This window comes from Aphelocoma coerulescens, chromosome 18 (genome assembly GCF_041296385.1).
Source record: "Aphelocoma coerulescens isolate FSJ_1873_10779 chromosome 18, UR_Acoe_1.0, whole genome shotgun sequence".
NCBI classification, from domain to species: Eukaryota; Metazoa; Chordata; class Aves; order Passeriformes; family Corvidae; genus Aphelocoma; species Aphelocoma coerulescens.
Window position 1 is genome coordinate 6,973,035 of NC_091031.1, and position 15,025 is coordinate 6,988,059.

General features: G+C 49.0%; 1 protein-coding gene across 4 annotated transcripts in view; it reads left to right on the forward strand.

The window, feature by feature from the left end:
- TMEM104 (transmembrane protein 104) overlaps positions 1-14,801 on the forward strand; it is a 43,962-nt gene extending 29,161 nt beyond the window's left edge. For all 4 annotated transcript variants that reach the window (XM_069032525.1, XM_069032529.1, XM_069032528.1 and 1 more), the window contains exon 10: positions 11,213-14,801. In XM_069032525.1, the coding sequence (XP_068888626.1) occupies positions 11,213-11,973 (761 nt within the window). In that variant the 3' untranslated portion in view covers positions 11,974-14,801. The remainder of the gene's footprint in view (positions 1-11,212) is intronic.
- Positions 14,802-15,025: the final 224 nt, after the last annotated feature.

The following is a 15,025-nucleotide window of genomic DNA, read 5'->3' on the forward strand; positions in this document are numbered from 1 at the left end:
TCATTCAAAGATGCAGCTGCCTCACGTCTGGCTTGTGTATGTACCTGCCCTTAAAGGCTGAGAGGTGTGTGTGGGTTGTGAAGGTTTATGTTCAGGTTTGTCCATTTTTGTGTCACCTAGACAGAGTGACTGATACTCAGGGTTAATAAAGAGCATTTCTGCAGGTTAATGACCAGCATTTCTGCAGGTTAACAGTCTCCTGGTGTGTGAATCCAGACCATTGAAGCACAGAATTAGCTCTGTTTATATCTATTACTGAAATAAGAAGAAAAGCTGCTTCTCTAACTATTTCCCATTACACACATGCTCTTGACCTGACTGCAGCTGGATATTGTCCCTTCTCTGTGAATTCATCCTGTTTGGAAGTGGCTGACAGTCACTGCAGAGGAATAGAGATCCTCTGTTCTAGAGGATTCCTGAGATGGGGTTAAGCAGTTGACACCCAGGAAAATTAAGTTGGATTTTAAGCTCTCAAGTCTCAGATGTTGAACAGTTTGAGTTAATAAATCCTGACTTTGGATGGTGTGAAAATCCTGAATGCCTGTTTTTCTCCTTTGTTGTCTGAGCACATGAAAGGTTTGAAAGCCCCCCAGTTCGTCAGAGAAAGAGGTTATCTCATTAAGGGGTACTAAAGGAAATGAGAAAGTTTTGCGTTTGGGTTTTTTTTTTTTTGGTGGTGGTTTTTTTTTTTCTTTAATGAGAGTGATCTCTGCTCAGCTGACTGGCCTGATTCCAATCACCCTGCCTTCTCTTCCCTGGTAAAGACATCAGTCAGACCTCATCCTGTCTGTGTGACAGCCTGATGCCTGCCTCATCTGCCATTGGTTTCCCTTTAGCCAGCTCCTTCCAGTATGAGGATTGCTAAACCTTGGCACGATGGCAGAACTGTTCCTCTTTTTCATCACTTGATGAAGAGGGATGAAGGCAGTGTTTGGAGAAGTGTAGGGGAAATTCATGCTTTAGCCTGATTGATTCCTGCGTCAGCACGCTGGGGAACAGCTGCCCCAGATAATGATAGTTAATGACCCTGACAGCACCTCAGTGGCTACTTAGAAGAACGGATTCCATATGTGTACAATGAGGGATAGATTTATTGGGAAAGATAATTCATCAAAAAGCCATGTGATGCAGGGAGCAGAGAAAAGCTCTTGCTGCAGATCCTGGGGTAAGGATCAATCCCATACTGCTGAGATTTGTCAAGCTGGCTTCTCCCATGTCCTCACATCACTGCTGTCCCCTCCTCCAAAAGCAGGGCTGTGAGTTAAACACAGGTTGGTACTTTTTGAGCTTAGATCCTAAAGAATAGTCTTGGGTAGTGTTTTGTGGTCTTCTGGACTTTTCCTGCCTGTATGCCAATGGCCAGATGTGAACTCCTTGTCCTGTATAAACTGTGCCTTTCCTTCACCTTCCTTGGGTTGGTTTCAGCCATGTGGTGCTGAGGGTGGTTCTGCTAAGTGCTCTGAGCAGCAGAGCAACACTGGAGCTTCCCTCCTGCCTGTTTGTTGTGCTGGGGAAAAAAAAATTCCCATGTGGACAGTGGCTGATTCAGCTTACCTGTGCTCATGGTGTGGATGGGAATCTGACCCATGCTTTGCATCATGATTTGAAAAAAATCAAGCCTCCCTGAGTTGGGAGGTCAGTACAGACTTCGCAATGTGCCTGTCACAGGACCCACCACACACCCTTCTCTCCAGCCTGGTGGAAAGTTCCTGGATTTCAGAGCAGAAGGGGCTGATGTAAAGCAGCACTGCCCCAGGTGTACTGGTGATTCAAATGATAGCGGCTGAGAGGATGGTTCTTGGCAGCAGAGAGAGCTAGCTGTGTGTGAAGGTCATTTCTGCTGGTGTTTGTAACAGTGTCAGCCTTGCCTTTGAAAGTTGCTTTCCCTCTTTCTCCTGATCTAAGTGATAATCAAATGTCACCAAGCCTCTTCCGTAGCCTTGTGCTCATTACAAGCAGCACGTCGGCTATCAAAGCCTACGGCAGTCTCTTTCCACACCTCACAGATAAAAAAAAAATCATTCTCTCTCTGAAAAATAGGCTTAAACACTGGGATCTGAGCTGGAAATTAAAAATGGGCCAGTTCAAAGAATGTGGAGATGTTCCAGGGATGTTCATCCCTTCATCTGGCATCCTCCCAGGATAAGGGACTAAGCCAGGACAGGCACCTCTGAAGCCTCTAAAAGGAGAAAGTTGATGGAGGAGCTTGCAAGCCCAAGTGTTGTGCTGCAAGAGAGCCCAGACAGATGGGCTCTTCTTGTCTGGGCCTGTTGATCACAGACAGCTCATCTGGAAAGAAGGCTGGCATGACAAGGCACTTCCCTGCCAGGACTGATAGGAGCACAGAGGGTGGATCTGTGTCTCCAGGTGGAGTGGGGCTGGTGGCAGAGAGGGCTTCCAGAGGAATCGAGCTGTTGCCAGTCTTCTGAAGAGTAGCAGCTCACACACTTGGCTGCAGAACTGACTGTCACTTGCCATGGGTGAGTGCCAATGGTTAAATTCAGTGCAGCAGTTGGTGCTTGAACTGCTGGCCTTATCCTTGCTTAGAGATCTCTGTTCTCCAGGAGCTGGCAGGTGTGTAAGGCTTTGCCTACCCAAGTTCTCATCCCTTTCCCAATGCAGAAGCTCCTCAGACTGCTTTGTCGGCCTTTTGCAGGTACCTAAAGCTGCCTTGGGAAATGGAGCACAGGCACCCTAAGGGGTTCAACAGGGAGCCTGCCTGCTGTGCCCTTTCCCTGGAGAAAGGGCCAGTCATGAAAAATCATTTGGTTTAAACTCTGAAAATGTGCTTACAGTGAAGCCTTGTTTTGATTTGTGGTTAGAACCTTGTTGGCTCACCCGGCTCTGGGGCCATGTGAGTACAGATTGTTCCTATGGGGTGGGGAGGTGTCAATCACCCCAAGACAGGAGGGTCCTTCCCCAAAGTGTAATTCCTTCCTTCCTTTCAGCTCCCTTCTACCTCAGCCTCAGGAAAGTGTAAAGCTGTTATTAGGTCAATTCCTTTACCAGTTTTGGAGCCTTTTTCCAGGTCTTGTACAAAGTTATTGGAGCAGGGCTTCCTGCTGAAGGCTAAACCAACTAAGCCATCAATAAATTAGAGCTGTTGATATTTTCAATTCTGCTGTTTGGACTTCTGGCACTTTTTTTTTTCCTGGAGGGTTTAAATCTATGGTGGCGATGGATTACTCTCTAAAGAGATTTGATTGTCTAGCTGGTTTTTTTCCCTCTCATTTCTTCAGTCCTGATCAAGTGGATGCTGTTAGGGGAGAGCTGCTGAAGGTCACAGCCCAACAAGAGGGACTGAGCCAGGCAAGTCCCATGCACCTCTCAAAGCAGAGGGGACACAGCTCGCTGAGGCACAGCCCTACCTCTTTATTATTGGATAATATTGGATAATAACTGTCTAGCAGCATCATGGGTTAGGATATGGATTAGGAAAGATAACAAAAGGACAGAGCTTGGTGGAGCTCAGCATCAAACATTGGGCTATTGTGTATTAAGCAGCTAACCCGATTAATTGCAGCCTGTTGCAGCCTGAGATGTCCAGCTCTGTAGGTGAGGACTGCTGGCTTTAAAGACATTGGTAGCATGATTATCACTGCTGTTATTAAATTGTCTCTGCCAAATGTTCCCAGACAGCTCCCACGTGGGGCCTGTGCTCTGAGTGCTGCTTGTGATGCTGTATTGTAGTTATTAGAAAGTATTGTATTTTAATGAAGAGATGGTTTATTAGAGTAATAAACTTCTGGGTTTGGTTGAACAGGCTCAGTTCTCTCTCCCTGTTGGATCACACCACATCTATTCAAGTAAATGCAGCCCTTGAGACAAAGCCTTCCCAACCCTGCCCAAACAATGATCTCACAATTACATGCCCAGGAATAAAATCTCTCCTCTAGCTCTTTCCCCTGGCCAGTAAGATGGAGGGAAAGCAGACAAGAACTTCCAGGAAGTCTGTGTTAAACCCTTTTTTTTTCCATCCCATCCCCTTCCAGGATACTTGGTAGAAGGCTTCTGGGGAAGAAACTAGGAAAGGGCTCTGCAGAGCCTGATAGTGGGGCTGACTTTCTGTATCTGCTGCTTTCTCTGGTAGTTCTGCTCTTTCCACCAGAGCCCTGCTCTTTACAGCACTTCTCTGCAGAGAACTGTTCTCAGACCCTCTCACCTTGTGAGCAGTCTCAGGTAACTGTCACTGCCATCCTTAGCAGCAGAACTATCTGTGCTGGAGTTGATTTGGTGCAGAAATCTGGAGTCACTGTGCTACATCCCTTCAACTGCTGAGACTAAGAATTACAGAGGAGGCTGATTTAGGAGGGAGTGACAGTTATCTGAAGTCCTGCATTTCCAGTCTCCTGCCAAGAAATTAGTCTGCCAATGCCCACAGTCCTCAAGGTGGGTGGTCTCTTTTCACATCAGAAATGAAGCTTTCTGCAAATAGCTTAAGGAGGGATCATTGTGATCTCTGCCCCTCTCCTTTCACACTGCAGGGCATACAGGAGGCTGAGGGGATTGGACTGTAAATCAGGACACTGTTGCATGTTCATTCTGACAAGCTGCTTCAACAAAGTTACTTCATGTTCTTATATCTCTTTTGGAGCAGATGAAGCTGCTGCCAGAGCCCAGGGTAAATAATTCACTAAGAGAAGTGAATATATTTATGAAGAGTTAGTTAAAATGCTGTGCTTCTGTCATGCCTGCTTTTGGAATTGTCGACTGAGGAGCTCATTTCAGTACTGTTTATGGGGGGCAGTGGGGTGAAGCAGTGCCTGTGTGAGGGAAAGAGCCTTGTGAGCTTCAGATGCAGATGGAGAGTGATTTGCAGTGCTGGACGGGACCACTGAGATTCTGCCTGAGGAGCTGATGCTCCTGAAAAGAGCACTTTATTCAGGCAGCAGGAGACACTGATGAGTCTGAGAGCTGAAGAAGGGGAGCTGGAAATGTAAGGACACGTTCAACCCTGCAGAGGGGTCTGGATGACCGTGCCCAGGCACGTTTTCAGAATGGGGCTGTAGCATGAAAAGTTGCTCTCTGTTCAGAGTGGATGTTGGTGGAACAAGATGATAAAAAACTTTGCTGTGTAGGGCCCAAGGCAGGATGGGCAAGATGTGGCTAAGTCTGCAGAGCACCTGGATTTCAGGGGACATGGGTGCTCTGCAACTAGTGCTTTCCAAAGCATGCACAGCCATAGTTTGGGCTCACAGCGACACTGAAGTGTGTATTATTATTCCCTTCTCTCAGAAGAGTAAATTCTGACACGGACAGAGAAGTGACTGTCAGAGCTAATAGGCCAAGCCAGCAGCAGAGCTGAGAGCAGAGTCCTGGTTGCAGAGGCTTTATGGTTCTTCTGCCAAAGGTGACCAGCAGAGAGAGGACCATAAACTACATGGGTAATTTTCCACCAGAAGCAAACAAGCCTCGCTGGCTGCTCTTTCCTTTCCATATGTTGAGAAAAAGCATCTGTGATAAACACCCGAGTGCAGAGCCATTTTTCTCCCTGTGAACTGTTGCTGGTGTGCAGATGTCTGTGGGACCAGCTGATGTGGGCTGAGATGAGGCAGCTACACTGGTTTCGTGGCAGGAGTTGTTACCACAATTGGGGAAGCTACTTGTAAATGTTGGTTATGGTATTGCAAGCCTGATGAAGAAAAGCAGGGAAATTATGCCCTTAGAGCAAAGAAGCTCCACTGAACTGCTTTTGACAGCCAAAAAGTCCTGGTAGTACTTTTTAAATGGAATTTCCCTTTGTGAAGGAAAGGGGCTCCACCTGGCCCAAGGCAGCAGTGTCTGAGTTGGCTGCAGCAGGAGCAAGCCAGGCCTGGGGGAATGGAGGTGCTTTTTCTTGCCTTCTTGGTAAGCTGTGTCACACTTCTGTGTATGAGCAACAGTCCCCTGCCATGTGGACTCTGCCTCAGGCTTTGGGGCAGGGAGGGTATCACTGTCCCTGCAAGTCTCTGCTCTCCATTAGAGGAAGGAGCCACAGTGATGTTCCACAACTTTTGCTCATACCTTTCTTCTGGGAAGTAATTTCCCTCCTCTTTTCCTTCTGACGTCTCTCTCCAGAGAATTGCTGTCTTCTATGAACATATCCATCTTGCTTCCCCACAGTCTCTGCACTCATAAATCCTTCATCTTCCTAGAGATGGTGTTTTAGGCTCTGTCATTGTCAAATCCGATCCTTAACTACTGCAGCTCCCACATCTGATGAAGCAAACCTGGTTTTCATGTTACCTCTTTACTGTCAATTCAAACAGAAACCCCCTCTAAGGTTGGAGAAATTAATCAGTTGCTGCTCTGGAATTTATGGAGAACCGGAGGTCATGATCAAATGGCAGGATATAGCTTCTGCAAAAGAAACTGGCTAAATGAGTTTTAAATTTAAAAATCAATGTCTTAATTTCAGATACTTTGTTCTGCCAGCATGTTGAACTCCAGCTGTGCTTTAATACTTCAAATGCCACAGGATCCAGAATGCCTGGTGGTTCCAGAGTTGCAGTGGGCTCTTCAGCTTGCCCACATCACTGCTGGAAGGCAGCTTGCTCTGAGAAGGGGCACCAACATCCTAGAAAGACATCAGCAGGGCAGTAGACAGCACAAGTGTCAGGTGGGGATACAGAAGGTAGGACTGTCTCGATGTGCTCCTGGGCTGTTCAGTGTGTACAGAGCAGATGCTCCTATTTTTATGCCCTTTCTATGAAAGAGATGCATAATGTTAAACTAAATGAGATCTATTCCTCTAAGAGTGGCCTGCTGTGTTTTGACTTGATAGGGGATTGAGGTGGGGAGAAATCTTCCCCTTTCTAAAGAGACTGGGTTTAGGAAGCTCCTGAAAACATCTTCCTCTTGGAATCCATCATGCTGCTTAATGTATGAAAAGGGAAGCAAGCGGCATGCGTTGGGATAGGGTGATCCATTATCATTATTTCCTGGCATATTGATTCTCTGCTTGGACAGGAAAGCTCTGTCACACCATCAGCCAGCAGTGACGGATGGCCCTGCCACAAACGTGTCATGGCAGCAGCTCAGACAAATGGCTGGGGGGTAGGGGAGCAGCCAGGCATGGGGTGGCTGCACACCACTGCCTCTCTGGGTCCCTGGAAGGGATGGCAGGCAGGTGTGGTGATGTTCTCTCCAGGCTTTCCTTGTAGAAGGAGGACTGGGAGTAGGGACAGGGCTGGAGAAGATGTGAACATCTCACAAGTACCATGTCTTGCAGGGATGCAAAGGGAGCTTAAGGCAGAAGCTTGTTCTGAGCATCAGTTCTTGCAGGAACCTACCATGACAGGGAAAAAATGTGTTTGAGGCTTGGACTTATTTTCTTTTCTGCAATAGCCTTTCTGCAGAGAGATGAAGATCATGTACAAACACCATTTTTCATTTACAGAGGTGTTTTCTCTGACTTTGTAAAACGATCCTTAAACTCAGAATGGCTAAATTATCTTCACTGCTTCTCTGCAGCTCTGTTATGTTTCTATCAAAATGCACAAAAATGTATTTCTTAATATCCCCAGACTCCCATATTTCCCAAACTGTACTACTTTGGATGTCTGCTCATCTGTATTCATCTTTACTTCACCTGCAAGAACCAGAGCAGAACTGCCCTGTCTCTGAATCAACATCTCCTGAATCAAGCAGGAGAGGCAGCAGTAGCTGACTGCAGGGTCTGCTTTATCTGAGAAGAGCATTTGTTCCTCAAATAGTGAGGGGAACAAAGTCTGTAGGAGAGGCAGTTGGATGGTTGGGATGAGATTCATCACAAGTTTTCCTTTATGGCATAGCCCCTCTTTATTTTTTTCCTCAGGCTCACTCATATCCTTCACTAAAAATGATGCTCGAACACCTAGAGGAGACAAGATGGGACAAGAAGTGGCCTCTGTGCCAAGAAGTGGCCTCTGTGCCTTGCTGACTGCCAAGCCTGTGGTGTGGGGGCTTGGAGTGGGTTTAACACTGTGGAAAAATCAGGACAAGCAAAACCCTTGATTGCTTTTTAAGCATTTATATAAAACAAGGCTCAAAGCAAATTTTTCCTGTAACCAACTAACAATCCTTGGTGCCATCACTGTTGACCTTGCTTTGTGGCTCTAGGTGCTGTTGATCATGGTCTGAAGGTGTTTCATCCCTGGAGCACGTTGCTTGTCCTCTGTTCTGTGTGGAGAGGAACACATCAGGGGTTTTTTGTGAATCCATGTCTTACTTCACCAGGATCCTTGTGGTGAAGGAACGCTGTTGGATGCCTGATGTGACAACAGTAGGTGACATGAAATAGTGTCATGTGACTCTGCCTTCAGCCTGCTGTCCTGGGTAGGGGGTGTGAGTGGGAGCTTTGTGTGTGCCTGAGGATCCTGTGCTGCCTCTTTTCTGCTCAAAGCTGCCTGTCAGTCAGCCTGTCATCTTCTTTTCATTTTGACTTATCATCCAGATCATATCTAGGTTTCAGAGTTTCATTTTTGGGTTTGCCTCCTCTCAGGGACAGAGAGATAAATTTGACATGCAAGTGTTTTAGCTCTCCAGTTCCAGGAGTGAGAAACTCTTCTGCCGCAGGGAGTGAGAGAAAACAACCGTGAGGCAGGGCTTTTGTTGTCCTCTCTGAGGCTGGAACTGTGCAAGGGAGGTGTCCAGTTTACCCAGCACCATTTCTCTCAAGGATCTGGCATCTGCAGAGCACCAGTGCTCAGGCAGGGGAAGCAGAGCTTACCTTGTTGGAAGCAAAGCTAGTTTGGATCTTAGTATTGGATCCTCACTCCTTGTAATTTAAATAAATTTCTGAAATGCACATTTAATGAAAAACAAATGTATTAAATTCTAGTTGCTTAAGCCAAAGACCATCCATCATTTAGGGAATCCACAAGAACTCTGTTCCCTCAGTGTTCCCTGCCAGAAAAGCATGTGTTGGGGCAGAGGAGAGCCAGTGGGAGACACTTCAAGGATGGGGTGCCTGCCTGAAAGTTCCCCTGAACTGGCCCTGTTGGCATTGGTGCAGAAAGTGGGGCTTTGAGCCAATGGTGAGAGTGGGTTTGGGGGATGGAAATAGGTCACTCATTACTGTGTTGAGCAGAGCATGAGGAGATTCACTGTCTAGTGTGCAGGGCAAGAGGTGTGAGACTTCTGAGTCACGTCTAGCTCAGATACGGGACCAGCTCAGGATGGGGCTGCAGAGCCTGACTACCTCTCCCAGGCAAGCAGGAAAGGAACAGTCTCAGCACATTTCCAGAGCTGCCCAAACTGCTTTGTTTTATTACTCAGGGCATCTTCTCCTCTTCCTTGTAGCATGTGCAGCCCCAGGGAGTGCAGCCATGTCACATCACCTGGAACACAGCTCTCTCTGGCTCTCTTGCTGAGCAGATATGGCTGGCAAGCATCTCCCCTCTGGGGAGCAGTGGGGGGAGGCACAACAACTGTACCCATGTTCGCAGTGCCCCTCCCTTGCTGGGCTTGAGTGAAGGCAAGGGGAATTGCACACCTCCAGAGCAATGAGCTGTTGCCTTCCATAGCTCTCTGTGACTGCCCTTGGGGGAGGAAGTAGAACCTAGCACTCCCAAAACGACCTGGCCTTGTGGTACCGCGAAGGAATGGCTCTGCTGCCGTCAGTCCAGTGTTTGGGGAGGGCTGGTAGACGTGCCCTGTCACTGCAAAACAGTTGGAAGGGAGAGGTTTCCTGAGGCAGCACAGGATGAAATTGCAGCATGTGGCTTGGGAAGGGTTCAGCATGGAGCTGGTGTTTGCTGCAGGAGAACGTGAATTTCTGAGAGAAGGTTTTGGAGAGTGCTGGGGGTGTGTGGGAGGCAACGTTCAGTGAGGTTAATCTGATCTTGCTGGGCACAGGAGAGGCAGCATTCACTAACCAGTCTGCAGCTGTCTTCCCCAGTCACATCCCTGGCAGGGTTTCCCATCTCCAGCCGCCTGTTGTGGGGAGCAGGACTGGGCACAGAGCAGGCCCGTAATCTTGTCACCCCAAGGTGAGCCTGCCCAGCTCCTAGCACTGGTGCCAGCCTCCTATGGATTTGAACTGTGCACTGCTCTGTTTAATTCCTCTGGATTTATATTAATGGCATTCAAAGTTGTCTGTAGTAGTTGTCTCAGCATTTTGTTGATTTTTTCATTACCTGATAATTCACGGCTCTGTTCCTGTGCCTCAGGCTGGTGCAAGGACAGCTCTGTGCAAGCCACAGTGGCCCACCCATTGCAGCACCAGACTGTAAATCTCACTGCTTGCTGCCCTGCCAGGCAGGTCCTTTTCTCCCTGTTGCTTGTTAACTCCAGCAGCTGATGATCATCTTTCCCAGGTTGATGCAATTTTTGTGACACCAGAATTAGTTTTCTGCTGGTTTTATATGCTGTGCTGGGAATGAGTCTCACAGTAACTGCTCTGGCTCAAATTTCCACGCTCAGAGTAATAAGGGCATTAGCCCAATCTTCTCAATTCATTTTGTCCCTGGCATGTTGTTATTTGTAATAAGCTTTGTAAAATGTTGTTAGGCTTTTTCCTGACATAACTGAAGGGTAGACGAGCAGACTTTGTGTCTAGGAACGATGAATTTTAATAGCAGTCCTTCAGTGCTGCTTTAGTCCCTTCCAGACTGGCTTCTCCACCCTGGGATTCGCTACAGACAGCCTGTTCCTCCTGCCCAGGAAATGGCTGGCTAGTTCTTGCTCTATCATGCTTGACAGATCCCAGGGACAGGAAAGCATGGTAGTAGCTGCTGCTCCTGTGCACATAGGGGAGGTCTTGAAAACATTAGTCCGGTTGGAAATGTGTAGGAATATTACTGGGGTTGACTGGAGCCAAGTCAGAGCTCAGACATCTCTAAGCCTTTTTTAAAAGGTGATATTTAACCCGTGTGTGTGTGGCAGAAGCACCCATGGACCAAAACCCTTGAGGGCTTAGGGTTCACCAGCCATGTCAGCCTTCTGCCTCCAAAGGACTCAGGGCAGCCCTGTGCTCTTGGGGGTGGGAGGGTGAGTCCCTGTGGGAGGGAGACTGGAGGGAGATGCCTGAGCCCATTCCCTTATCTGCTGACTGGCACTGACAGCAAATCACCATGTGATCCTGTGCACCTCGCCTTTGATGTAGCACCCTCAGATAAGGTGGTACATCAAAGAGATAAGGAGATGCTCTTGCATAGTAGGAGAGAGTTGATGCCAAGACTGCCAGTGCAATGGGAGGAGGGTCATGGGGAGCGCAGGCCTGGGTTTGACCTGAGACCTTCTCTCTCTCCAGCTTTCATCCTCATGATTATTCTGGCCCTCATCCGCATCGGCAGAGGCCAAGCTGAAGGTCACCCGTCCATGGCCCAGCTGTCGGGCATCCGCAATCTGTTTGGGGTGTGCGTCTACTCCTTCATGTGCCAGCACTCCCTGCCATCCCTCATCACCCCCATCTCCAAGAAGAAGCATGTGAACAAGCTTGTGGTGCTCGATTACATCCTGATCCTGGCGTTCTACAGCCTCCTGTCCTTCACTGCCATTTACTGCTTCCGCAACGACACCCTCATGGACATGTACACGCTCAACTTCACCAACTGCGAGATCATCAGCGTGGCCTTCATTCGCTACTTCCTGGGCCTCTTCCCGGTCTTCACCATCAGCACCAACTTCCCCATCATTGCAGTGACCCTGCGCAACAACTGGAAGACCCTTTTCCACCGAGAAGGGGGCACCTACCCGTGGGTGGTGGATAGGATTGTCTTTCCTGCCATCACGCTGATTCCCCCAGTGCTGGTGGCTTTCTGCACCCACGATCTGGAGTCCTTGGTGGGGATCACGGGAGCCTATGCCGGGAATGGGATCCAGTATCTCATCCCAGCTTTCCTTGCGTACTGCAGTCGGAAAGACACTCAGCTGGTCTTCGGCAGCGGGACTGTGAACAAGCACCTCTCCCCTTTCCGGCACACCTTCTGGATTGTGTTTGTGCTCATTTGGGGCTTCTCTTGCTTCGTGTTTGTAACTGCAAACATTGTCCTGAGTGAGTCAAAGCTCTGATGAGGGAGAGCAGCACACTCCCTCTGGAGCTCCAGAGACTCCAGCATTTCAGCTCCCCCTCTGGAACTGTGCAGTGAGAGGGAGAGGCAGTGTAAAGGGAAGTTTCCAGGCCGTTGGCTTGGTGACACAGACTTTTCTTCACTCCAGTTTGGGTGTGGATGGAGTGGACTCAGCCTTGGTACAGTTCTAGTTCTCAGACGAAGCCCTGGGGCTGAGCCCTTGGCAGCCTGCACCGTTAAAGTGTCCAGCCATTCCTGCCTTTGGCTCTGTCAGAGCAGCACATTGTCTGTCTGTCCCTCCCTGGCTCTCTGTGTGCTGCTGGTCTCAGCACACCGGAGACAGCCTTGGCTGCATCACTAAATGTCCCTTCTCCCAAAGGCAGGAATGTGCTGTGCAGAATCCGGCAGGAGTTTGGGAGAACTGAGTCTCTTCTTTCTGCTGAGACTCCTTCAGACCAACCTTCTGTGCCAGCTGAAGGAAAACATAAGGGTGGAAATAGACCTAATTCAGAAGGAAATAATTTTGTGCTGTTACACTTTCTTTTTGTAGAAGCATTATCATGTTTATGCACATTGCCTGGGATTGGGGATCTTTTGCTTAGAGCTGGATTTCTCCAGCCTGGGAGTTTACATTCACACTTCCATCCTGTTCTCCAGTGCTGTGGCAGCCCATTTGGGCAGAGCAGTGCCCCTCTGCATGCAGGGTACCGCTCTTTCCACTGGAAATGAAATCAGCCTTGCTTCCCTCAGCACCGGTTCGCGACTCGGAGCTTTCCACCGGCAGAGCCCTTCTCCCTTTCTCAGCTTTGCCCGGGGCTGGTAAAAGCAGCCAGACCCTGACTCCAGCGGCCGGGATCGGTGTGGGCTGGGGAGGTGCTAATTACCCAGTCCTGACACGCGAGAGGCTCCGGCTGTGCACACTGATGCGTTCCCGGCTCCCGCGCTGGGTAATTAGCCTTGAAACAAGGTGGGTGTTAACTCAGGGGAATGAGCCGGTGCCAGGAGGACGCGGTGCGCCCTGGCTCAGCCCTGCCTGCAGCAGCAGAGCTCCCAAAACAAGGGAGCAAAACCTGAAACCCTGCTGGAAGTGGGCTTGAATTCCCCCTCTTGTCTTTCTGCACAGGGTCAGGGTGGGCTTTGAGCTGCTCCTGCTCTGCTGCTCTCAGAATTGGGCTGCTCCTACCTTAGGCAGCTCTAGGTGAGTCTGCTTTTAGGATGACTGTGGTCACTGTAACACTGCACTCTGTCATCGGGTCCTGTGTTCAGAAGCCCTTGGGCACAGATCATCCAGGGTTTCCTGACAGAAGGAAGAACTCTAAAAGTTTTCACCTGAACTATTTTAACCCCCCTGTTATCAAAGCAGGTTCAAAGCCAGGTGCATGTCAGATCCTCCTGCCCTCTGCACTTGCTGCAGTATTAAATGTCATCGCTCACTAAAGCAAGCTTTGAACTGCAGCTCTTTTTAATCAAGCTCTGTTTTCAAGTAGGACTTTCTGGTTTCCATATGACCTGAAGTGCTCCTCCTGGGGGAATATGCAAGTACCTGGAGCTGTATAAAACCACTTCATGGCTTTTAAAGCAAAACCCTGCACCTCTCAAGCCTGAGCACCGCCACTGTGTCCTTGCCGAGCTGCCTGGAGAGGATCTGGAGGGACTGTTCATCTTCTCTCCAGCTTGATCCCAAACAGGCATTGACAGCCCCTGCTAGTGAGTTTAAACATCCTCAAGTGCTCCTGGGAAGCTGAAGTGGTATCTTCAGTACCAAATTAAGAAGGGGTTTTACACGTAGCTGGTGCTGGTGTCGTGTTTAGGCAGGAGTAGTTTGGAGGGCAGATCCATGGGGCAGCTGAGCTGGGAGCCACCTGCGTGGCAGCTGGGAGCTGGGCAGAGCTGGAGGGAGGAATTGAATGCTGATGAAATGAGCCTTTGGAAGCTGGAGAGGCTGAGGGGGCTGTTCCTCTGCACGAGTGTGCAGGTGTGGGTTCATGGAGAGGCTGAGGGCTGTCTGCCCTGGGCTGCCCATGCTTTGCAAGGTTCTTGGCTCAGCCCCTGCCCTCCACATGCCCATTTCAGTCTATTGCCTTCACATTTCATTGCAGCCAGGGAATGGGGCTGTTCTCTGTTGTTTCATCTCCTCTCACTCTCCCCTTCTCAGGGCTGCCCCACTGAGGGGAAGGGAGGGGGCCCAGCCTGGCACCCTCTTTCCTGCCATCTCTGACATTTAAAGATGTGCCTTCTCTTCCCTGGCCCATGTGTCCCACTCTCCCCCTCAACACAGTGTGTGACAGTGACTTCTGAGGGGCTGCACCTCCAAGAGCTGCTGGAATCCAGGTTTTGGATGCAGTGGCATGCTGAGGGGCTTGTGTTCCAGCCCCAGCCTTTGCCGTGGTACCTTACTGGGAAGGGCTTTGCTCCCCAAGGAGCATGAGTGCTTCTCAAATAAAAAACCATGAATTCCTAGACACCTGCTGTCCTTGCACAGCAGCAAAACAAATTGGAAATTGGAATTGGGGTGATTAACAGAAAGAAGCTCTACGGCAGAGAACATTTTTCATATAAAACATGACATAGCAATGCCTTAAAAATTACTGGAGAAAGCAGGAAGGGGATGGTTCAGTGCAGCCAGCACTGGCTGAGGGGATGCTGGGTGACCCCACGGTGCAGGGCATGAGCTCTCTCCTCTCGCTCATCACGAATAAGTCTATTTTTATTTGGCCATTATCAGCACTAACAATTCATTATTACAGATTCACACGTGATGCTTTGTCCTGACTGTAATTAGTTTTACAAAAATGGGATTAAAACCAATAAAATGCACATTATACATCTGGTTTAGTCTGACTTCTTTTTCCATCTCTTTCTTCCTCGTGCTTAGGCACAGAGCAGCTATTCCTGGAGGGGATGGCCGTGACGGATGGGGGTGCAGGTCAAGGAGGAATGGCAAGTGGAGAGGCTAATGGAGACCCTCACCTCTTCTCTATTAGCCTCCTGCAACTCTGGGTGCTAGCTGCAAACTCAATTAAAACATCTGTACTTTCCCCTTCTCAATTACG